The sequence below is a fragment of the Anguilla anguilla genome, chromosome 19, assembly GCF_013347855.1.
Source record: "Anguilla anguilla isolate fAngAng1 chromosome 19, fAngAng1.pri, whole genome shotgun sequence".
NCBI classification, from domain to species: Eukaryota; Metazoa; Chordata; class Actinopteri; order Anguilliformes; family Anguillidae; genus Anguilla; species Anguilla anguilla.
This window is the reverse complement of record NC_049219.1, coordinates 8818125-8843691: the sequence shown is the minus strand read 5'-3', so window position 1 is coordinate 8843691 and position 25567 is coordinate 8818125. Positions and strand designations below refer to the sequence as shown.

General features: G+C 41.4%; 3 protein-coding genes and 1 long non-coding RNA gene across 4 annotated transcripts in view; all 4 read left to right on the top strand.

The window, feature by feature from the left end:
* LOC118219292 (NACHT, LRR and PYD domains-containing protein 2-like) overlaps positions 1 to 2050 on the top strand; it is a 9748-nt gene extending 7698 nt beyond the window's left edge. The window contains exon 5 of the mRNA XM_035402361.1: positions 911 to 2050. Coding sequence (XP_035258252.1) covers positions 911 to 1500 — 590 coding nt within the window. The 3' untranslated portion in view covers positions 1501 to 2050. The remainder of the gene's footprint in view (positions 1 to 910) is intronic.
* LOC118219280 overlaps positions 1 to 25567 on the top strand; it is a 117447-nt gene that overhangs the window by 35475 nt on the left and 56405 nt on the right. The window lies entirely within an intron of this gene.
* LOC118219332 lies at positions 2566 to 5218 on the top strand. The gene is made up of 2 exons (XR_004763704.1): positions 2566 to 2620; positions 4402 to 5218. It is a non-coding gene; the product is annotated as an uncharacterized LOC118219332 (long non-coding RNA).
* Positions 8007 to 24273, top strand: LOC118219256 (NACHT, LRR and PYD domains-containing protein 3-like). The gene is made up of 12 exons (XM_035402274.1): positions 8007 to 8367; positions 9245 to 9386; positions 9611 to 9656; positions 10467 to 10806; positions 11873 to 13212; positions 13342 to 13835; positions 15443 to 15616; positions 17556 to 17729; positions 21545 to 21718; positions 22552 to 22713; positions 22847 to 22893; positions 23118 to 24273. The coding sequence occupies exons 2-12, from the start codon at positions 9328 to 9330 to the stop codon at positions 23669 to 23671; spliced, it is 3564 nt and encodes a 1187-aa protein (XP_035258165.1). The 5' UTR covers positions 8007 to 8367; positions 9245 to 9327; the 3' UTR covers positions 23672 to 24273.

The window sequence follows — 25567 nt, the reverse complement described above, 5'->3', positions numbered from 1 at the left end:
AGGCGATATTGTTCACATGCTCGCCTGCTTCCTTTCTGTCTGACTGGAGGTTTAAAAGGTATATCCACTAGGGGGCAGATCATGGCTTCCCTTCAAATGATAACACCATCCTTCCTGGCTTCCTGGCGTCAGTCACGTCACTAGGCGTAAAATGAATACTGCCCCCGTGGTTTACGCGGGTATTGCACCTTGCAGACGTGTAGCGTTCATTTTTGAGGACGTGCACAAAGGACGCTCTGAATGACCGCAGGATACGCATGACAGCCATTTTGTGTACGCGGCCACGTCATTTAAATCAAGTGTGTTTCCAGCCTTACTCTCACACACGCACGCACTCTCATACACACAAGCACGCCCATACACCCTCATGCACACACACACATGCCCATAAACCCTCATGCACATACTCTCATACACACACGCACACCCATAAACCCTCATGCACACACACACACGCATATGCAACCACACGCACACATGCACTCACACACACTGCTGTAAGTACAGAGTTTCTATCGCACTTCACACACCCACACACACGCAAGCACACGCACACTCATGCACTCACACACACACACGCAAGCACACGCACGCTCACTCACTCACTCACTCACTCTCTGTTCTGCTGTTCCTACAGTGTGGACCATGGAGGAGAGAACAGGACCAAACCAGGACCCAGGAAATGTGAGTCTGTATCGACACAGAACAGTGCTGTGTGTGTGTGTGTGTGTGTGTGTGAGAGAGAGAGTGAGACATTACAGAAAAGTCTCTTACTCGCACACAAACACACACAAACAGATACACACGTACACAGACACACACAGGTAATCAGAGCTCTGTCTCAATCACACACATTCTGAGGTGACTTTTAATAATGATAATTAATCTCATTAATGTCTCTGGTGTCCAGACGGCTGTCAGCTCACAGTGGATCCAAAAACAGCGGACAGATGGCTGTCTCTGTCTGAGGAGAACAGGAGGGTGACACAAACGCTGGAGAGAAAGAAGCCATGTCGTGATTATCCAGTGAGATGTGAGCGCTGGCCCCTGGTTGTGTGCAGAGAGAGTGTGTGTGAGCGCTGTTACTGGGAGGCTGAGTGGAGTGCGTCTGAGGGGGGAGAGGTTGCTATAGCAGTGACAGATATAGGAATCAGCAAGAAAGGAGGGCAGCATGAGTCTCAATCTGGAAAGAATAAAACCTCCTGGATTCTGGTGTGCAATGAACAACGTTACTATGCCTATCACAATGATATCACCGCACACATACCTGTCCACCCCTCCCCCTACCGCAGAGAAGGACTGTGTGATGATGCTGGTAGCGGAGTGTGTGTGTACAGGGTAGGAGTGTATGTGGACCTTCTGGCCGGCACTCTGTCTTTCTACAGGATCTCTGATTCTGACACACTGACCCTCCTGCACAGAATCCACACAGACTTCACTCAACACACACCCCTCTGTGCTGGATTTATATTGTGGAACTCCTCAGTGTTCTTCTGCTAACTGGAGTAGAGACACAAGCACTTACTCTTACAATTACTCACGCGCACATACTCATACACACACACAGACACACACACACACACTTGTGCTGGAAACATACTTGAATAATCTCACACTACATGCATGTGAAGTGGCTGCGTCCCAGGCGATATTGTTCACGTGCCCGCCTGCTTCCTTTCTGTCTGACTGGAGGTTTAAAAGGTATATCCACTAGGGGGCAGATCATGGCTTCCCTTCAAATGATAACACCATCCTTCCTGGCTTCCTGGCGTCAGTCACGTCACTAGGCGTAAAATGAATACTGCCCCCGTGGTTTACGCGGGTATTGCACCTTGCAGACGCGTAGCGTTCATTTTTGAGGACGTGCACAAAGGACGCTCTGAATGACCACAGGATACGCATGACAGCCATTTTGTGTACGCGGCCACGTCATTTAAATCAAGTGTGTTTCCAGCCTTACTCTCACACACGCACGCCCTCTCATACACACAAGCACGCCCATACACCCTCATGCACGCACACACACGCATATGCAACCACACGCACACATACAGACATGCATATGCACATGTGCACACACACACACTCTCTCTCACATGCTGGCACACACAGGCATATGCAACCACACACTTACACATATGCATATGCACACACACACACACACACACACTTATTCTCGCACACACGCACTTATCTCGCACACACATGCACAGACTGGCACACACTCACACACATACACAACTACACACATGCATACACACAGACGCATATTCCCCCACACGCAAACACACACACACAGTCACACCCACACACTCATATGCACCCACACATACACACACACATATACACTCTGTTCCCCACCTGCACACACATACTTACGCACTCACACACACACACAACACACACACACACACACCTGCTCACACATACGCAGTCATGCACACAGACATGCACACATGCACGCATATGCACCCACAGACATCGACATTCGCACACAAACTCACACACGTACACACACACACACCCACACGCATGCACACACTCACACACATAAGCTCTCACACACTGTAAGCTCTCATACCCACCTAAACACGCCCACACACATACATTTTGATGTGAGGTTTCAAAGTCTGTGAGAGCAATGTTAGCTGGGTAACATCATATTATCCCAGAGGTCAGACCCAATGTGAGCGGGTTTGTTGGGCATACAGATTTTTTGGTTGTGCCAACCAATCCTGGTATAAGCATGTAGTTAATGTGATAACATGCATTATACATATGAATAATGCATGTGTTATCACAGTATTAACTGCATGCCTGTACCAGTTTCAACTCTATTGTATATTATATTTATTATATGTTTTATACATTTATTATTTTATATGTATTCCATTGAATATTCATATTTTCTGGTTTTTATTTGAATTGAAAATGATTTCTTTGTAACTATAGCATTTTAACATTGTGCCAACCATCCCTGTGTAGGGGCTGGTTGGCACAAGTGCACTACACGACCTTAATCATTGGTGACATAATATAAGAAAACATTTGTAGACATGAAAATAATTATAGCTGAGACCTTAAGTTCACACATACGCAGTCATGCACACACACATGCACACACGCATGCATATGCACCCATTTGAGTTTCCTTGTTTCTTGTCATTTTTAGTTTGAACCTGTTGCTATAATTTTCTGTATTTACAATGATCTTCAGTGAGTAAACCTGAATTATAAAAATATTTAATGTTTACTGTTGTGATTTACTGTTTTGTGATGTATTAAACCCAATTGATATCGTAGTAGTTATTTTATATTCTTCATGGGATTAAATAAGGGCTCAGTATGAATAGATCAGGGTGGGGCTGGAATCTACACAGCTTGCTGTTTGTCGGGAAGCAGTCCCCACCTCTGAACCCGGCTTCTCCCAGACCAGGGTGGGAAACTAACGCCAGGATAATGCTGGTAAATTTGACCTGTGTTGGGTAAGTTTGTCTACTGCACCATTCACTTTTTCAGGTTACAACCCAAAACGCTACATTGAGGTCCGTTTCTATTCTAAATTTGATCTTTTCTTGTCTGGTAAAATGGTGAAAGTGCCAGGTGAATTTTGGGATGCAGCGAGCCAGCATGGCCAGTGAACGGAAGTTGGCTTCCTGCCCCGCCCCAAACCCCTGCACTCCCCCCAGGCCCCGCCTACCTTCCTGTATTAAATGAACCCGCCGGCTTGAACTGACTCCTCCCCACAAGGCATTTTGGGATTGCTGGCGATACGAAGCAAGCAGGCGAAGCTACCAGAAGTGACGGGGAACACTACGAGATAACAATCATACTAAAAATCAAGCTGTGAACTGTCAGCACTTCCACGTAGTTCTCTTAAGGAGGACTATTTAATTACAGCTGTGTCGGGATTTCCGCTGTATACGTTCGATATGCATTTAAAAGCACGCTGTAGCCGGGGGGGGAGCGGCCGGGCAGTCCTTTTTTTTCCCACGACGAGAAGAGACTTTGTTGTTGCCTCCCTTCATCCCACAAGGCATGCTGGGCCGCAAGCCATCGAAGTCACCGGAAGAACAGGGAACACGGTGCGATAACCAATCGGATTAAAGATCCGACGTGTAAACCGTCTCTGATTTCAACGTTTGTTTCCCCAGTCCCCATGCCTCTGTTAAGGAGGAGTAGTTAATTATTGTTGTGTGGGGATTTCCAAAATACATGGAAATACATTCGATGAACGCCATCTTAAAAATGGAAAACACACCAACAAGTGGCTGTGGGAGGCGAGAGTGATGTCAGGTGATCTCATCGGAGGATGTGTGGCTTTTAGGGTTAAGGGTGAAACCACACTTTGCGGTGAAGCCGCCTGGCACCCCTCTCTGTCAACCTACATTTTTATGTGAGGTTTCAAAGTCTGTGAGAGCGATGTTAGCTGGGTAACATCATATTATCCCAGAGGTCAGACCCAATGTGAGCGGGTTTGCTGGCCATACGGATGTTAGGGTTGTGCCAGCCAATCCTGGTATAAGCATGTAGTTAATGGGATAACATGCCTTCATAGAGACTGATTTCAGGGTTTTTTTGTTTTTTTTACCGCACAGCACAGGCCGCTCGATAAGAAGAGGCATTCGGTTGAGCTGTTCTCTGTGTTTGAAATGTCAGGGCATGAAGGTGGGGCTGGCATACCGGTGGGCCTGCAAAGGCATGAGCTCAGGCCGCAGGTATACAGAGTACAGACACAGACGCACGTGTCTCACAGACACAGCTGAGTGTAAGTGCAGGCTGCTATTTAAAAAGGTAACTGTAATGGTCACTTTAAGAATACTACAGGAGAGACTAACGGGGTAAATATATACTTCAGAACAGAATTAGTCTTTTCAGACACCCAACCCACTTCTTTAGAAGCTAAAGACTTTGATTCATAGGGAAATAGAATTATTTATAAATTTGAAAAAGTAACCATTTGAATTTATCTCCTGGCTAAATTAAGAATTTCAACAGCAAGAAAACAGTGATCGGCCTTGCCTGTGACCTACCAAGTTCTGAAACTCGATTCACAAAGAAACGCTTGGAGACGTTGCCATCTAGCCCACAATGCTCCCATTTTAGGAGGACTTGGGAGGGATTGGTGTGTCCCAATTGGAAAAGTAATTTAGGAGCACTCTTTGGAATGCATTGGTGCAACCCTCAATTTTTCAACTCAAGAGCATGTGCTCTTTGGGGGGGGGGAAAAATGTTAGTGTGGAGCCCTGAAGTTAGGCTTCAGTCTATTGGCTCCAGGTTGACCAAACTGAGATGGACCTGACTGCAAGCTGGGTGTAAATAGTTTGCATGCCATTTCCTAGGAAGTAAAGCCAAAACGGCTTTGGGCAGAGCCAACATGTCCGCCATCCTTCGGTTAGCGTTCGGTCCGAAAAGTTCTCTCCGTGCGCACTGGCGTTCCTCCTCCCGTTTGCCCGCAGGTGCCGCCGGGCTTTTTCACGGCGATGTCGGTGCCCGGCGGAAAAATCGCCATAACGACGCAGCCTGAGCAAACACACGGGCTGGCGCTACGGCAACGGCGAGGAGGAGCTTCGAACCGAACCCAAACAGTCTTCAGCGGGGAAACCACAGAAGACGCCTCTCCCCAGACGCCCCCCCCCCCCCCCCCGGGACGTCGGACGAGGATCGACCTGGAGAACAGCGCGCGCCGGCACCGAGGAACGGCCGCGGGAGGGGAAGAGGTAGCGACCTTCCCGCCTCGCTGCCATGATCCAGCCGCGCGCCAATCGCTCGCTGGCCGGAGCTCTCGGTAAGAGGACGTCCCCACGCCGCCACTCTCATTTCACCTCGCCAACCTTACCTGCAAACTGCACGGCGGTAGTGTGTAGACCGTGTCCTTTTCTGCATTTACCCTCAGAGCCTGTCTGATGCATCCAGCTTAATTTCTCATAGTCGTGACATACATCAGCCACTCACGTGCGCAATATCTCAAGTTGCTCTCAGTGAAGAGTCAGTTTCACGTGCTTTGGAAATTTAATGCGATATTCAGCGGGTAAGTTATTCGATATTCAATGGATATGATATCTTTGTTAAATGAGTCTTTTCCTATAATATGTGATATGGTTAGAGAACACATCTGGAGGGATTTTTGACCATTGCTCCATGTAGAACTTTTCAGAATCATTGATATCTTTGGGTTTGTGCTTATGGACCCCCGCTCTTCAGTTCAGACCACAGGTTTTTGATGGAATTTAAGTCTGGAAAACATGGATGTTGATTTCACTTAAGCATTTCTGTTTAGATTTTGATGTATGCTTGGAGTCATTGTCCTGCCGGACAATCTACCTATGACCAAGTCCTAGCCTCTTAGCAAAGACAACCAAATGTTCTGCCAGAATTTCCTGGTACTTTGTTTAATTCATTGTGCCATTGATCTAAAATAATGCCCCAGGACCACTGCCAGCAAAACATCTCCAAAATATCAATGACCTACCTCCATATTTGACAGTAGGTATGAGGTGCTTCTCCTGTATGCATTCCTCTCTTGCCGCCAAACATGTTGATAGTGTGTATGGCCAAAATGTTCAATTTTGGTCTCATCTGACAATAGCACACTCTTCCAGTCATAATTCCAATGAGGTTTGGCAAGCTCCAGATTCTTGGTTTTGTTTATTGTGCTCAGTAAGGGCTGTCTTCGTGCCACCCTTCCAAAGAGCTAGTTGGTATGGAGGTGCCATTTTATGTTTTTTTTTTTAGACTTGTTGACCACAAGAAACAAACCAATCTTTGCAATTCTTAAACAGTGATCCTTGGGTTATTAATGGCCTCCCTCACCATCTTCCTCATCGTCCATGGGGACAACATTCACTTGCTTCCTCTTCCTGGCAAATTTGCAACCTTTCCATATGTTTTACACCTTTTTATTATTGCCCTTACAGTGCTAAGTTGTATGTTTAACCGTTTGTCTTTTTTTGTACCCATTACCAGACTTGTGACGGTTAATTACCATCAGTCTCTTCTGAATTGACAGTTATTTGGCTTTTCCCATACTGATGGATGACAAAGGGATTTTGTATGCTTGTTACCTCATTTCTATTCTCTGGTGAAACTGGAAGTGATGGAATGACACAATATAGTTCCTTTAGATTGAGATGAACTAAATTAAGTAAAATTGTATTGCCAATTTCATTTTGTTTGATTTTACTTACAATCATCGTTAGGGGTGCCAATAATTATGGCACCTATGGTTTTCAGAAAAAATTAGATAATTAAAAAAAAAAACATTGAAGCATGAGAGTAAATGTATTGAAATAAAAGTATATAGTTTTCCCATATGTTTGAACATAACATATAGATTATTATCTGTGTCATTTATTATATGCAGGCGCTTTTCTTCATTTTTATTAAGGGTGCCAATAATTCTGGAGCCCACTGTATAAGGTAAAACAATGATTAAACAGAATATTCTTCTATGTGGCAGTGGGGGACTCATTATGAGGGTAGACACCATAGACTGTTTGCACAAAAAAGAATCACGTACGGTGTGTTGCCTCCCTGATGCCCAGGTAGGAGATCTCCTGAAATGTGTGGACAAGTTCAGAATACTCAATATTTCAACTCAAATGAAATTTCATTTTCAGAAAAATTTAAATTGAGTTTTAAGTTTTTCCCTCAATGAAATGTAAGTATTCGGAATGAATGTTATCAGGCATAATTTGAACTCAGAATTTAAAAAAATTTTTAAGCTGAAAACTGAAAAACTGAAAAAAAAAAGTGAAGCAAGTTGCCTAGAAATATTGAATAATTATAACTTTTTTTACAGTGGGGAAAAAGATAACTCAAGAATTGGAGATAAGAAATAACAAAAATTACCTCAAACATTAAGATGTTACATAGGGCTATAATTGGTCATAATGAAGTGAATTGGTCAGTGACTGTGGTTTTTTATTTATTTTTATTTGCTGTTTATCTTCAAGTGTGTTTTTAAATAGGAAATGTTCTTGGAGTTCCACGGACATGACATTTCAAAAGGCTTTTTGTGCGTGTAGCCAACAGATGGCACCATTGTATAGGAATACTTTAAGTCCCAACATAATGTAATTCTCAGGATGTTGAATAGGTCTAGTATATGTATGCGTTCAAATTTAGCAAATACCTACATGGATGAAATGTTTCGCTTCCGAATTACTAATTAAATACGATAACTGATGCAACTAATAAAAAGTACAAAAAAAAAAACTCATCTAACGCTCGAGGTAAACAGGAAAGAGAAACTGAAAGTTAACTCAGACAGCCATTTTAAAGATGCAGCAGAAAGAAGACAGTGAAAAGAAGAATTAAATTGAATAAACCAACGGAGTGAACAGCCTGATGCGGAGTGGAATTGTGGTAAGAAAACGTAAAGATAAAGGGGATGTGGGGAGGAATGGGAATCTGCAAGTATAATCGTATTAACACGCGTAATTCAGTAAAACCGAGAACTTAAATGAAATGGCGTGTTTAAGGCGTAGTCCAATAAGCGAAGAGTTCATACTGAATCCAAATTTACCATTTGGACCAAAAAGCGATAATTAAAAAAAAAAAGTTTACTGATGTATTTTTGATGTTTCATTACTTTTTTTTTTAAACCCTAGTGACGTAACCTAGTATGACAGAAGTCACAGGCCCTGTCGCTTGATTAAAGAAGTAGGCTACATTCTGACAACCACAGTTGCCAACTTGGCGACTTTGTCGCTAGATTTAACGGGTTTCCATACCCCTTTAGCGACTGTATTTTAAAAAAGAGCGCTTATTGAGCGCACATCAGCAACTTGGAAAACTCTCCAACGCTGCTCGGGTGGGTCTAGTCTTTCCTGCGCTCGCTATCGCTCTGCAGCTAATTTAACAGCGGCTGGTTTGTGAGTGGAGAGAGAAGCTAATACCGAAAACGGGTGACAGTAATTGTGACACAAACTTTTGGAAAATTTTTAATCTGAGAGATGTGTAATTTTGGTGGTTACACACCCCATTATATCATTAAATATATTCCACGTGTTGGACAATGAATATATACCTCAGCACTGGCAATCTTTATATTCAACAGTCTTGATCATTGTTATCATGGGTGCAAAACATTTTGTAGGCGATAATATTGCACATGTTGAGGGCCATATTAAATTCAAGATTTGTTCCTGTCGGCACTGTAAGATCTGGTGTATGTGTGTGCCTGAGACTGTTTTAGTGTGTCTGTGTGTGTTCATTGTGTTCTTCTTTTGTGTATTTACAGGTTGGCGGATTTGACTCACCACCTGTGGTTGAATCTGATCTGAAGTGTCCCGGTGTCCTGAGATAGGCAGCGCTGTTTCTAAAATGAGTTCCTCAAAGAGGAAAGAGACCGACGATGAAACCCACAGCCCTGCCAGAAAGAGGTACAATTGCGTGTATCGGTGAGTTAGTGTGCTGTGCGTTAGAGTTGCAGTAAGAGGATGAGTTTAACTGGAAGCTCTGTCTCCATGTGCTGAGTTAGAGCTGCAGTAAGAGTTTAACTGGAAGCCCTGTCTCCATGTGCTGTGAGTTAGAGCTGCATTAAGAGGTTAATTGGAATTTGTGTCTCATGATTTTTTCGCGGGTTCCCCTACTCACCGGAGTCCAGCCGTTTCGACGAGGAGAGTTCAGAGAAATGGTCTTTCTTAAAACAGGTATGATATGTACTTCTTTATTTTCATAGTTTCTTGTGCAATTTTCTTGTGTGCTACATTTCTGTGAATGAGATAACATAACAAAAGTAGTTGTGCTAATGTCAATGTCTTTAAAGACCCAAACACAATGGCAGAGGTAGATTTCAAACAGAGTGTTTTAACCACTCAGTTTATATAGTTAGCATTAACCAAACGTATTGCTCAGAAAAATGAAATTTTTCCAAAGGAATGAATTCATCCCAAGTAGTCTCTCTCCAAAATCATCTATCAGGAGCAAAAGCTGCACTTCACATATGAGGCTATGGACCTGCTGCATGTTTGGTGTTTATCTTTATCCATCCCTCTGAGAAAACATTTGACCTCAAGCAGGGATATGATTGTTTTAATGGCTCTGATAAAGTGTTTATTTCACACTGTTACAGCACATCTCTTCATGTGTTTATTTCACACTGATACAGCACACCTCTTCATTTGTTTATTTCACTCTGATACAGCAGACCTCTTCATGTGTTTATTTCACACTGATACAACACACCACTTCATGTGTTTATTTCACACAGTGATACAGCACACCTCCACATTTGTTTATTTCACTCTGATACAGCAGACCTCTTCATGTGTTTATTTCACACTGATACAGCACACCTCTTCATGTGTTTATTTCACACTGATACAGCACACCTCTTCATTTGTTTATTTCACTCTGATACAGCACACCACTTCATGTGTTTATTTCACTCTGATTCAGCACGCCTCTTTGTGTATTTCATTTAAAGTGATACTGCACATCTCTTCATGTGTTTGTTTCAGTCTCTCCTGCGCACTCTGATGAAGCTGAAGAAGGATGAGAAGTTGAAACTGTTTCAGAGCCATCTGAGTCAAGATTGCCCGGAATGCTTTAATAGTCTTCCTGAAGATCCTTCTGTACTGGATAAGTTTATGAAGATGAAGGAATTGTTCAAGAGTCATCAAATTGCTGATTACCCAGTATGCACTGAGAGAGAGCAGGAGGATCCTGAGGCCCTGTACATAGTTGAGAAGATGTTGGAGACCTGTGGCAGTGAGGGGTCTCTGAAGATCACACTCCACATCCTGAGGAACATGAAGCAGAAGGATCTTGCCGACTCACTGGAGAGAGATAAGCAGCACAGTAAGAGTTTATCTCATTGCTGCTGTGTGTCCATTAGAATGCTGAAATTAGTTTAGCAAACAGATCTAACAGTGAACAATGATCTGGTTCATAGCATTCGGACTTTCATAATAGTGTTTTACCTCGACAGTCTTATGTATAGAAAACATCACACACAACATGGACACAAGGGCATTTCAATTAAAATATAGCATCCAGCAGTGATTATGGGGGGAAGCAAATGCACATTAGATGAATTGCCCCTGAAAGAGATTCAAACCAGGAGCCTTAGGATCAAAAGCCAGTAACTAAACCACTGTCCCATCAGACACACTGCCCTGAGTTTTTATTCCAGGATTAAAGAGCACTGGGCATTAAACTTCTAAGATAATTCAATTATTACATGATCCATGAAGACCATATTGACCATAAAGACACATCATACTATGTAAAACTAAGAAATTGAATGTCAAAATGGAAATAAATGCTTTTTATGTTTTCATTGTTGTGTGTACAACACGTGAGAAGGGTGAAACACAGTTAGAGGTGTGTAACACACTATTAGAGGCATGGGTAACACTTTACATTAAGTTGCAGTTATACCTGTGTAGTTAAATTGTAACTATTCTGGTAACAAGAGGCTATTACTGAGTAATTCTAACTTAGGTACCATGGGACAACAGTTGGCGATATTCTTAATGACGTGAATATTTTTTTAAATAATGTATTTACACTAATAGGGCATATCTTAATGATTGATAACAAGTAAACCTTGCCTGTTAATTTTGCAATGTGTCTTCATGATACAGAATGATTTCATATTAACAGGAGAGATGTAACAGGGCTGGCCTTGCTTCACATGTGTAATCAAGAATACCGCTAACTATAGTTCCATGTTACCTACATTGGAGTTACTCAGTAATGACCTCTTGTTACCAAATGAATTATAATTTACACAGGTATAGCTACAACTTAACATGTAACACTTTCAGGGGTGTGCAAAACATTGTGAAAACTTTCTGCATAATATTTTTTGTTCTCTATTTCTGTTATTTTATATATTGTTTCTCATATTTACTCTCCGCAGATGAATCCATAAATGCCCAGCAGGCACTGAAAACTGCTCTGAAGAAGAGGTTTGAATGCGTATCTGAAGCTTTAGCAAAGCAGAACCACCGAACCCTCCTCAATGAGATCTATACAGAGCTCCACATCACAGAGGGGGGAAGTGGAGGAGTCTATAATGAACATGAGGTCAGACAGACTGCATCCAAGAGACAAACCACACAAGAGACTGCAATCCTCTGCAATGACATCTTTAAGCCTTTACCTGGACAAGAGAAACCCATCAGAACTGTGCTTACAAAGGGCATTGCTGGTATTGGAAAAACTGTCTCTGTGCAGAAGTTCATTCTGGACTGGGCAGAAGGAAAAGCCAATCAGGATGTTGATTTCATCTTTACTCTTCCTTTCCGAGATCTGAATCTGAAAAAGGACAGAGAATTCAGTCTGATGCAACTTCTGCAGCACTACTTTCCACAACTGAAAGAGATCAAAAGTGTTGAAGGTGATGAAGTCAAAGTTGTGTTTATCTTTGATGGTCTGGATGAGTGTCGACTTCCTCTGGATTTCCAAAGCAATAAGCTCTGCTGTGATATAACAGAGTCATCACCAGTGGATGTGCTGCTGACCAACCTCATTCTGGGGAATCTGCTTCCCTCTGCTCTCCTCTGGATTACCTCCCGACCAGCAGCAGCCAATCAGATCCCTCCTGAGTGCGTCCACCAGGTGACAGAGATACGAGGATTCAATGACCCACAGAAGGAGGAATACTTCAGGAAGAAAATCAGAGATGGGAACCAGGCCAGCAGAATTATCTCACACATAAAGTCATCCAGGAGTCTCTACATCATGTATCACATACCTGTCTTCTGCTGGATTTCTGCTGTTGTTCTGGAGACAATGTTGGGTGAAACAGAGAGTGGAGATCTGCCTAGAACTCTGACTGAAATGTACACACACTTCCTGCTCATTCAGACTAATGTGAAGATTCAGAAGTATCATAGTGCCAATGAGATGAACCCAAAGAAAGTGTCAGAGTCAGATAGAGAAATCATCCTGAAGCTGGGGCAGCTGGCTTTTCTACAGCTGAAAAAGGGCAATCTGATATTCTATGAAGAGAACCTGAGAGAGAGTGGCATTGATGTCAGTGAAGCTTCAGTGTACTCTGGGGTGTGCACAGAGATCTTGAAAGAGGAGTGTGGGTTGGATCAGGAGAAGGTCTACTGCTTTGTGCATCTGAGCATTCAGGAGTATCTGGCTGCCTTGTTTGTGTTTTATTCATATGTAAATGGGAACAGAAATGTACTCAGAGCAGGAGAGTCAGAACCTCACAGCGACAGAGTGCAGCTGTCTGAGTTACTCAGAGCTCGACAGAGAAGACTCCAAAAAGAATTACTCCCACAACGTTTCTTCCGAATGACAGAAATGTCGTCTGAATTCAGAGCAAGCCATTATTTTCACTATTCTCATTTCTACCCAGTGTGGCTGCATGAGATATATAAGACTGCTGTGGATCAGGCTTTAGAAAGTGAGAATGGACACCTGGACCTTTTCCTCAGATTCCTTCTCGGCTTCTCTCTGGACTCCATTCAGACGCTCTTAGGACCACTACTGACACAGACAAGAAGAAGATCACCTGTACCACATGCATTATACCTGTGGACAGGAAGCAGGTCAAAGAGCACTGAGAAAACAGTCCAGTACATTAAGGAGAGGATCAGAGAGGAATCTTCAGCAGAGAGGATCATCAATCTGTTACACTGTCTCTATGAACCGAATGACAACTCTCTAGTGGAGGAAATCCAGAATTCCCTGAGATCAGGAAAACTTTCTGATAAAGAGCTGGAACCAGACCAATGCTCAGCTCTGGCCTTTGTGTTACTAACGTCAGAGGAGGTCCTGGATGAGTTTGACTTGAAGACCTACAACACATCAGCTGTAGGTTATCAAAGACTGGTACTAGTAGTCAGCAACTGCAGGAAGGCCATGTGAGTATTATGTAATTATTAAAGTAAATAACTGACAGCATATTTTCCTAAACATTTCATAGTTAAAGTGAGAATAGAATACAATAAAATTGTCAGGCAACTGAGAATTATGATTTTTGAGTCAAGCTGTTAACAGATTGTGCCCTCATTTAATGAATACAGAAGTATCACTAATTGCAAAAACTTGCAAGTTATTAGATATATTGTGAATTAATTGATAGACAAACCCATGTGATGTATCAAAACATACAACTCACGAACAGATTATTAGGATATAATACTGTAAGTTACAGTATTAAGACAAAGACATAGTATTCCATATCTAATTTAAAAACACAGGCTACACTACCTTAACATAACATTGGACAGACATTGACTGTTACATTGATCATATGAGGTTTTATAGTATATTATACTTTTGAATCATACAATAATATATAAACTCTTCTTTGCAGACTGAGTGGCTGTGGCCTCACAAAGAAGTCCTGTGATATTGTGGCCTCAGCTCTCCAGTCATCAAACTCACCCCTGAGAGATCTGGACCTCAGCTACAATAACCTGGGAGATTCAGGAGTGGAGCTGCTCTGTGCTGGACTGATGAGTCCAAACTGTAAACTACAGAGACTGGACCTCAGCTACAACAACCTGAGAGATTCAGGAGTGGAGCTGCTGTGTGCTGGACTGAGGAGTCCAAACTGTAAACTACAGACGCTGGGGTGAGTAGTGCTGTGTACTGTGTGACATTAATTAAATGGAATTAGTGATTTTGTCTGTGTAACGGTACAAATTTTGTTGTAGGGAGGAAAACTAATTTTCTGACTCAATTTTTAAAACTTGTAACCTAAATGTTCATGCGTGAATGTGGGTTTACATATAAGAGCATATTCCCCAAAGAGAGAGACCAACTACTGCTGCCAGGAATTCACCAAATGTTCACCGAAGATAAAGAAAGGAACACAAAATGAATTTGTGATTGAACTGAAACTTGACACTGTTTTAACCCTTGGTCATTTTAACCAACCTTAGTTACTATGGAGTGCAATTCTTTTTAGAATTTTGTTTTAATAATTGTCCTTGTGAACTTTTATTATTTATGGTATTTATTTCATATTTACTATTTTCTTATCTATTTAAATTTGTTATTTTATTTTTAATTATTTTTTTACTTGTTTTTGCTTGTGAGGTTCGTCCCCTCAGTGTGTCTTCAGAGAATTTAATAAAGACTGATTGATATACTGCAGCTATTCAGGTTAAGTACTTAAGTACAACAGCAGTATTCTACCTGGGAATTGAACCTGCAACCTTGAGTTTACAAGCCTAGTTCCCTACCCATTACACTGCACTGCCGGCCAGAGCTGTAAACGTACCCGTGAGTTTGAAACAGGTCAATGTCAGTAACGCTAAATAGTACTACATTCAGCTTCTAAGAGTAATACATTCAGCTTTCAGCCAGCTGTGTAGGGCCGAAACCTGTTAAAAACTGCCATTTCCTGTGGGTATGGGGTATAGTGGGTATGGGTCTTGTTACAAGTTGTTACATTTCAAATATTACATGTGTTGTTTTACTGAATATTGTTATGAAATAATATATAAACTCTTCTTTGCAGACTGAGTGGCTGTGACCTCACAGAGAAGTCCTGTGCAATTGTGGCCTCAGCTCTCCAGTCATCAAACTCTCCCCTGAGAGATCTGGACCTCAGCTACAATAACCTGGGAGATTCAGGAGTGAAGCTGCTCTGTGCTGCACTGAGGAGTCCAAACTGTAAACTACAGACGCTGGGGTGAGTAGTGCTGTGTACTGTGTGACATTCATTAAATAGAATTAGTGATTTTGTCTGTGTAACGGTATGAATTTTGTTGTAGGGAGGAAAACTAATTTTCTGACTCAATTTTTAAAACTTGTAACCTAAATGTTCATGTGTGAATGTGGGTTTACATATAAGAGCATATTCCCCAAAGAGAGAGACTAACTACTGCTGCCAGGAATTCACCAAATGTTCACCGAAGATAAAGAAAGGAACACAAAATGAATTTGTGATTGAACTGAAACTTGACACTGTTTTAACCCTTGGTCATTTTAACCAACCTTAGTTACTATGGAGTGCAATTGTTTTTAGAATTTTGTTTTAATAATTGTCCTTGTGAACTTTTATTATTTATGGTATTTATTTCATATTTACTATTTTCTTATCTATTTAAATTTGTTATTTTATTTTTAATTATTTTTTTACTTGTTTTTGCTTGTGAGGTTCGTCCCCTCAGTGTGTCTTCAGAGAATTTAATAAAGACTGATTGATATACTGCAGCTATTCAGGTTAAGTACTTAAGTACAACAGCAGTATTCTACCTGGGAATTGAACCTGCAACCTTGAGTTTACAAGCCTAGTTCCCTACCCATTACACTGCACTGCTGGCCAGAGCTGTAAACGTACCCGTGAGTTTGAAACAGGTCAATGTCAGTAACGCTAAATAGTACTACATTCAGCTTCTAAGAGTAATACATTCAGCTTTCAGCCAGCTGTGTAGGGCCGAAACCTGTTAAAAACTGCCATTTCCTGTGGGTATGGGGTATAGTGGGTATGGGTCTTGTTACAAGTTGTTACATTTCAAATATTACATGTGTTGTTTTACTGAATATTGTTATGAAATAATATATAAACTCTTCTTTGCAGACTGAGTGGCTGTGGCCTCACAGAGAAGTCCTGTGCAATTGTGGCCTCAGCTCTCCAGTCATCAAACTCTCCCCTGAGAGATCTGGACCTCAGCTACAATAACCTGGGAGATTCAGGAGTGGAGCTGCTCTGTGCTGGACTGATCAGTCCAAATTATAAACTACAGAGACTGGGGTGAGTAGTGCTGTGTACTGTGTGACATTAATTAAATAGAATTAGTGATTTTGTCTGTGTAACGGTATGAATTTTGTTGTAGGGAGGAAAACTAATTTTCTGACTCAATTTTTAAAACTTGTAACCTAAATGTTCATGTGTGAATGTGGGTTTACATATAAGAGCATATTCCCCAAAGAGAGAGACCAACTACTGCTGCCAGGAATTCACCAAATGTTCACCGAAGATAAAGAAAGGAACACAAAATGAATTTGTGATTGAACTGAAACTTGACACTGTTTTAACTCTTGGTCATTTTAACCAACCTTAGTTACTATGGAGTGCAATTCTTTTTAGAATTTTGTTTTAATAATTGTCCTTGTGAACTTTTATTATTTATGGTATTTATTTCATATTCATTATTTTATTTATTTTTTTATTTTTTTATTTATTTATTTAAATTTGTTGTTTTTACTTGTGAGGTTGTTTCCCTCAGTGTGTCTTCAGAGAATTTAATAAAGACTGATTGATGTACTGAAGCAATTAAGGTTAAGTACCTAAGTATTCTACCTGGGAATTGAACCTGCAACCTTGAGTTTACAAGCCTAGTTCCCTACCCATTACACTGCACTGCTGGCCAGAGCTGTAAACGTACCCGTGAGTTTGAAACAGGTCAATGTCAGTAACGCTAAATAGTACTACATTCAGCTTCTAAGAGTAATACATTCAGCTTTCAGCCAGCTGTGTAGGGCCAAAACCTGTTAAAAACTGCCATTTCCTGTGGGTATGGGGTATAGTGGGTATGGGTCTTATTACAAGTTGTTACATTTCAAATATTACATGTGTTGTTTTACTGAATATTGTTATGCAATAATATATAAACTCTTATTTGCAGACTGAGTGGCTGTGACCTCACAGAGAAGTCCTGTGAAATTGTGGCCTCAGCTCTCCAGTCATCAAACTCACCCCTGAGAGATCTGGACCTCAGCTACAACTACCTGGGAGATTCAGGAGTGGAGCTGCTCTGTGCTGGACTGATGAGTCCAAACTGTAATCTACAGAGACTGGGGTGAGTAGTGCTGTGTACTGTGTGACCTCAACTAAATCGAATTTGTGATTAAGGCTCTATGCAGTGAAATATAAAAAGTGCTTTTTCTTTGTTTACTGCTATGTCCACCAGCATTCTTTCTTCATCCAAATTATTCTCATCCCTCTCACTTCCTCCAAATTGCTGAGCACTACAGGGTCAGTCTCCGTGATGCATCTAACTGGAACAAACTGTCACAGCATACACACAAAAGAGTACATAATGAGGACTAGCATTTTCAGCTAGGTCAGCCAGTCTCAAGCCTCTGGCTTTCTCTTGCCTGTATAGGAAATAACAGTTTTCCTTATTTGGCTCAATTCTGAAAATATTACTAGATCTAGATTAATATTTTGTTTATACAAACCACCTACATCCAAACTATGATTTTATATCATAATGAAATTTCTGGGATGTACCATTCAAAAATTAACATGGCAGGGGGTACACCTTAACCTAAATCATAATACCTTTAAAGGTTCACACAAACTAATGTCACTCAATACAATTTGATGCAAACACTGTTTTTACATTTAAATGTTTTTCATAGCCTACCTATTGCCAATTGGTGAAAACGCATCACAAGATTACATTTGTAGTAAAGTGAGGTTATCCACTAGGGGAGCCTAGCTTTTAGAAACTGGATATACCTACCAATGTAAGTGAGGTAGCTTGTTCCGGAGATTGAATGCAGCCCTACTGTATGTATACCACGGTACTTCAAGCTTTATCACACACCCTTTTATGTTTCCCCTGTGTTATTTTCCCTTCTGAAGTTATCACAACATTATTCTCCAGTTCCCGTTGAATGTCTTCCCTTTTTGATCCAAACAGGTGTATCAGTCGATGTCACGTCACACGTAAAGATAGGCTAAGCTATTTTTTGCAGATTTAAATTTAGTTAAATAAATTTGCAAATTCAATAATTTGGTTAATCAATACTCTATTAACAACATGCAGGCCGTTAATTAAAATTTTTTTAAATTTTCAACATACCAAAGACCTCCCTTCAGACCCATCAGTGGTTCTCTTTTTGTTCCTCATTTTCTGAAAACTAATACAGACCACTGTTTTGTTTGAGCTTTCGATTCTGCTTTGTGTGGCTATGTGTTTGTATGTCTTTCACTGTGTGTCACTGTGTCTTTCATATTATTACATGCATTGCATTGTATGTAGATGCTTAAGAGATGCCATAATGAAGTCTATCAAAACACTGTAGCTGGCCTACTGTATTCTGTCATTGTCAGTATATGATTTACGAGTAGCACACTCTCCTACTACTAGTACTTTCTATCATTGGCGGCATATTAAACACTGATACAGTTCAGTGGTCATCATGCTTAGCCTCACGTGACTCGCGCATTGAACGCGTTTTCATTTTATCTGAGTGAATATTTAAAAATGAATGACATGAATATTAACAGACCTTTTAATTTGTTAGTTAAAAATATATTATTTTCTAACTTCATGGTGATGAAGATTGAATGTTTTTAAAATATAAAGATGTTTGAAGATCGATGGTGAGGTAGAGTACACCATAGTGATCATACTTGCACTGTTTCTTGTGTTACCAAATTAAATATGTTTGCAATCAGATTGTGTCCCATATGATATGAGCATCATATGGAAAGGGTTCGGTAATGAAATCCTTGCTGAAGGCTCTCAATCTTCAGTTAAATTGTCTCCTTGTTTTGAGTTATTTTTTGGTAACAGAGCCAAGTGATAACCTTTTTCTTTTGTGGATTAGTCAGAATACTTTATGAACTTAATTATTATTATAATTCTTATAACCTCTTCCTGTTTTTGTGTGCACTGTGTACATCCCAGAAATGCAAATGCTGTTCAAATAGGAAATTCCAAATGTATCTGTGTGTGTTTGTTGTTTGTGTGTGTGTGTGTGCATGTGCGTGTGCATGTGTGTGTGGTTTCTCCACAGGCTGGGTTGGTGTAATCTCACAGAGGGCTGCTGTGATGTTCTGGCCTCAGTCCTGCGTTCCCCTCACTCAGTACTGAGAGATCTGGAGCTCAGCGGCAATGAACTGCAGGATTCAGGAGTGAGAGCACTCTCTGCTGGCTTGGAGGACCCACACTGTAAACTGCAGAGACTGGGGTGAGTACAAACACAAACCCCTTCAATCAAAAAAGGCCATAGTGTGACTAAATACAACACTAATGTTAATAATGACTACATATAGCACTAACATTAGTAATGTTTTGAATGTTAAAATAGACAAAAGTGTTATTTTTTTCACAGAACTAAAGCAACATTTTCCTGTTCTGCATCTTTGTAGAAACACACATTTTAAATCTGACGTCAGTTGGAGAAAACATCTTTTTGAGAAGCATCGAATCGTTTCTATTCATACATTCTTCAAAATTATGAGAATTAATTGAACCTGTTGAACCTGTTGTCATCCTCGTAAATAATGATGATTAATTCCAGAACCCTGTTATATTGAGCTGTAGAAGCTGTATAACACACTGCTATGTGTTTGATACACACAGCCCTGTTAGATTATATTAATGTGCTGTAAAGTAGCACACTGCTATGTGTTTGATACACACGGCTCTGTTAGTTTATATTAATGTGTGTAAGGTGTGTAACACACTGCTATGTGTTTGACACGCACAGCCCTGTTAGTTTATATTAATGTGCTGTAAGGTGTGTAACACACTGCTATGTGTTTGATACACACGGCTCTGTTAGTTTATATTAATGTGTGTAAGGTGTGTAACACACTGCTATGTGTTTAACACACACAGCCCTGTTAGTTTATATTAATGTGCTGTAAGGTGTGTAACACACTGCTATGTGTTTGACACGCACAGCCCTGTTAGTTTATATTAATGTGCTGTAAGGTGTGTAACACACTGCTATGTGTTTGATACACACGGCCCTGTTAGATTATATTAATGTGCTGTAAGGTGTGTAACACACTGCTATGTGTTTGATACACACGGCCCTGTTAGATTATATTAATGTGCTGTAAGGTGTGTAACACACTGCTATGTGTTTGACGCACACGGCCCTGTTAGTTTATATTAATGTGATGTAAGGTGTGTTACTATATTCTGTCATTGTCAGCATACAATTTACGAGTAGCACACTCTCCTACTACTAGTACTTTCTATCATTGGCGGCATATTAAACACTGATACAGTTCAGTGGTCATCATGCTTAGCCTCACGTGACTCGCGCATTGAACGCGTTTTCATTTTATCTGAGTGAATATTTAAAAATGAATGACATGAATATTAACAGACCTTTTAATTTGTTAGTTAAAAATATATTATTTTCTAACTTCATGGTGATGAAGATTGAATGTTTTTAAAATATAAAGATGTTTGAAGATCGAAGGTGAGGTAAAGTACACCATAGTGATCATACTTGCACTGTTTCTTGTGTTAGCAAATTAAATATGTTTGCAATCAGATTGTGTCCCATATGATATGAGCATCATATGGAAAGGGTTCGGTAATGAAATCCTTGCTGAAGGCTCTCAATCTTCAGTTAATTTGGCTCCTTGTTTTGAGTTATTTTTTGGTAGCAGAGCCAAGTGATAACCTTTTTCTTTTGTGGATTAGTCAGAATACTTTATGAACTTAATTATTATTATAATTCTTATAACCTCTTCCTGTTTTTGTGTGCACTGTGTACATCCCAGAGATGCAAATACTGTTCAAATAGGAAATTCCACATGTATCTGTGTGTGTTTGTTGTTTGTGTGTGTGTGTGTGTGTCTGTGTGTGTGTGTGTGTGTGTGTGTGTGCGTGTGCATGTGTGTGTGGTCTCTCCACAGGCTGGGTTGGTGTAATCTCACAGAGGGCTGCTGTGATGTTCTGGCCTCAGTCCTGCGTTCCCCTCACTCAGTGCTGAGAGATCTGGAGCTCAGAGGCAATGAACTGCAGGATTCAGGAGTGAGAGCGCTCTCTGCTGGCTTGGAGGACCCACACTGTAAACTGCAGAGACTTGGGTGAGTACAAACACAAACCCCTTCAATCAAAAAAGGCCATAGTGTGACTAAATACAACACTAATGTTAATAATGACTACATATAGCACTAACATTAGTAATGTTTTGAATGTTAAAATAGACAAAAGTGTTATTTTTTTCACAGAACTAAAGCAACATTTTCCTGTTCTGCCTCTTTGTAGAAACACACATTTTAAATCTGACGTCAGTTGGAGAAAACATCTTTTTGAGAAGCATCGAATCGTTTCTACTCATACATTCTTCAAAATTATGAGAATTAATTGAACCTGTTGAACCTGTTGTCATCCTCTTAAATAATGATGATTAATTCCAGAACCCTGTTATATTGAGCTGTAGAAGCTGTATAACACACTGCTATGTGTTTGATACACACAGCCCTGTTAGATTATATTAATGTGCTGTAAAGTAGCACACTGCTATGTGTTTGATACACACGGCTCTGTTAGTTTATATTAATGTGTGTAAGGTGTGTAACACACTGCTATGTGTTTAACACACACAGCCCTGTTAGTTTATATTAATGTGCTGTAAGGTGTGTAACACGCTGCTATGTGTTTAACACACACAGCCCTGTTTATATTAATGTGATGTAAGGTGTGTAACACACTGCTGTGTGTTTGACAAACACAGCCCTGTTAGTTCATATTAATGTGTGTAAGGTGTGTAATACACTGTTATGTGTTTGACACACACAGCCCTGTTAGTTTATATTAGTGTGTGTAAGGTGTGTTACACACTGCTATGTGTTTGACACACACAGCCCTGTTAGTTTATATTAATGTGTGTAAGGTGTGTTTGTCCTTCTCTCTGCAGGCTGTCAGGCTGTAGAGTCACACAGAGAGGCTGTGATTCTCTGGCTTCAGCTCTGAGTTCAAACCCTTCACACCTGAGAGAGCTGGACCTGAGATACAATCACCCAGAAGACTCAGGAGTGAGAGCGCTGTCTGCTGCTAAACTGGACACACTCAAACTGCTGTAAGTGCAGAGAGTTTCCACTGCACCTCACACACACACCCACACGCAAGCGCACGCACGCTCGCTCGCTCACTTGCTCACTCACTCACTCACTCACTCACCCACTCACTCACTGTTCTGCCGTTTCTTACAGTGTGGACCATGGGGGAGAGATGAGGACCAAACCAGGACCCAGGAAATGTGAGTCTATCGAAACAGGACACTGCTGTCTGTGTGTGTGTGTGTGTGTGCAAGAGAGTGAGACATTACAGAAAAGTCTCTTACACACACAGACACACTCAAACAGAAACACACATGTGCACAAACACACATACAGGTACTATCACAGCTCTTTCTCTCTCACACACATAATGAGGTGAATAACAATAATAATAATTCATCTAATTTTTGTCTCTGGTGTGCAGATGGCTGTCAGCTCACACTGGATCCAAACACAGCGCACAGACAGTTGTCTCTGTCTGAGGGGAACAGGAAGGTGACACACACATGGACAGAGGAACCATATCCTGCTCATCCAAAGAGATTTGAGCACCGGCCCCAGGTTGTGTGCAGAGAGAGTGTGAGTGAATGCTGTTACTGGGAGGCTGAGTGGAGTGCGTCTGAGAGAGGATGGGTTTGTATAGCAGTGACATATGAAGGAATCAGCAGGAAAGGAGGGGAAACTCACTGTGCGTTTGGATGGAATAAAAACTCCTGGAGCCTGGAGTGTGATAAACACAGGTACTCTGTCAGGCACAATGAGAAAAAAACAGACATACCTGCCCCCCCCTCTCCCTATCGCAGAGCAGGAGTGTGTGTGGACCGTCCGGCCGGCACTCTGTCCTTCTACAGCGTCTCTGACTCTGACACACTGACCCTCCTGCACAGATTCTGCACACACTTCACTCAACACACACCCCTCTGTGCTGGATTTTATGTGTATGACTCGTCGTCAGTGTCCCTCTGCCGACTGGAGTAGAGACGCACACTTACTCTCACACTTACACACACTCGTACACACACTTGTCACACACATACGCACACAGACATGCACACACACACACACACACACACACACACACACACTTGTGCTGGAAACATACTTGAATAATCTTGTGCTACATGCAGGTGAAGTGGCTGTGTCCCGGGCAACATTGTTCACGTGCCCGTCTGCTTCCTTTCTGTCTGACTGGAGGTTTAAAAGGTATATCCACTAGGGGGCAGATCATGGCTTCCCTTCAGGTGATCCCACCATCCTTCCTGGCTTCCTGCCGTCAGTCACGTCACTAGGCGTAAAATGAATACTGCCCCCGTGATTTACGCGGGTATTGCACCTTGCAGACACGTAGCGTTCATTTTTGAGGACGTGCACAAAGGACGCTCTGAATGACCGCAGGATACGCATGACAGCCATTTTGTGTACGCGGCCACGTGATTTAAATCAAGTGTGTTTCCAGCCTTACTCTCACACACGCACGCACTCTCATACACACACGCACGCCCATACATCCTCATGCACGCACACACACGCATATGCAACCACACGCACACATACAGACATGCATACGCACATGCGCGCACACACACACACTCTCTCTCTCACATGCTGGCACACACAGGCATATGCAACCACACACACACACACACACACACACACATATGCATATGCACACACACACACGTACACTTATTCCCGCACACACGCGCTTATCTCACACACACATGCACAGACTGGCACACACGCTCACACACATACACAACTACACACATGCATACACACACACGCATATTCCCCCACACGCAAACACACACACACAGTCACACCCACACACTCATATGCACCCACACATACACACACACATATACACTCTGTTCCCCACCTGCACACACGTACTTACGCACTCACACACACACACACCTGCTCACACATACGCAGTCATGCACACACGCACGCATATGCACCCACAGACATTCGCACACAGGCACACAAACTCACACACGTACACACACACACACCCACACGCATGCACACACTCACACACATACTGTAAACTCTCATACCCACCCACACACATACATTTTGATGTGAGGTTTCAAAGAGAGTGATGTTAGCTGGGTAACATCATATTATCCCAGAGGTCAGACCCAATGTGAGCGGGTTTGTTGGGCATACAGATTTTATGGTTGTGCCAACCAATCCTGGTATAAGCATGTCATTTCAACTCTATTGTATATTATATTTATCATATGTTTTATATGTTTATTATTTTATATGTATTCCATTGAATATTCATATTTTCTGGTTTTAATTTGAATTGAAAATGATTTCTTTGTAACTATAGCATTTTAACATTGTGCCAGCTATCCCTGTGTAGGGGCTGGTTGGCACAAGTGCACTACATGACCTTAATCATTGGTGACATAATATAAGAAAACATTTGTAGACATGAAAATAATTATAGCTGTGACCTTAAGTTCACACATACGCAGTCATGCACACACACATGCACACACGCATGCATATGCACCCATTTGAGTTTCCTTGTTTCTTGTCATCTTTATTTAGTTTGAACCTGTTGCTATAATTTTCTGTATTTACAATGATCTTCAGTGATTAAACCTGAATTATAAAAATATTGAATGTTTTACTGTTGTGATTTACTGTTGTGTGATGTATTAAACCCAATTGATATCGTAGTAGTTATTTTATATTCTTCATGGGATTAAATAAGGGCTCAGTATGAATAGATCAGGGTGGGGCTGGAATCTACACAGCTTGCTGTTTGTCGAGAAGCAGTCCCCACCTCTGGGCTTCTCCCAAACCAGGGTGGGAAACTAACGCCAGGATAATGCTGGTAAAATTGACCTGTGGTGG

Excerpts from the sequence above, each read along its gene's own strand:
- LOC118219256 (XM_035402274.1), top strand. The coding sequence starts at position 9,328 with ATGAGTTCCTCAAAGAGGAAAGAGACCGACGATGAAACCCACAGCCCT. Across the intron at positions 9,657-10,466 it reads AATGGTCTTTCTTAAAACAG|TCTCTCCTGCGCACTCTGAT; the intron begins GTATGATATGTA and ends TGTTTGTTTCAG. Across the intron at positions 13,836-15,442 it reads AGCAACTGCAGGAAGGCCAT|ACTGAGTGGCTGTGACCTCA; the intron begins GTGAGTATTATG and ends TCTTCTTTGCAG.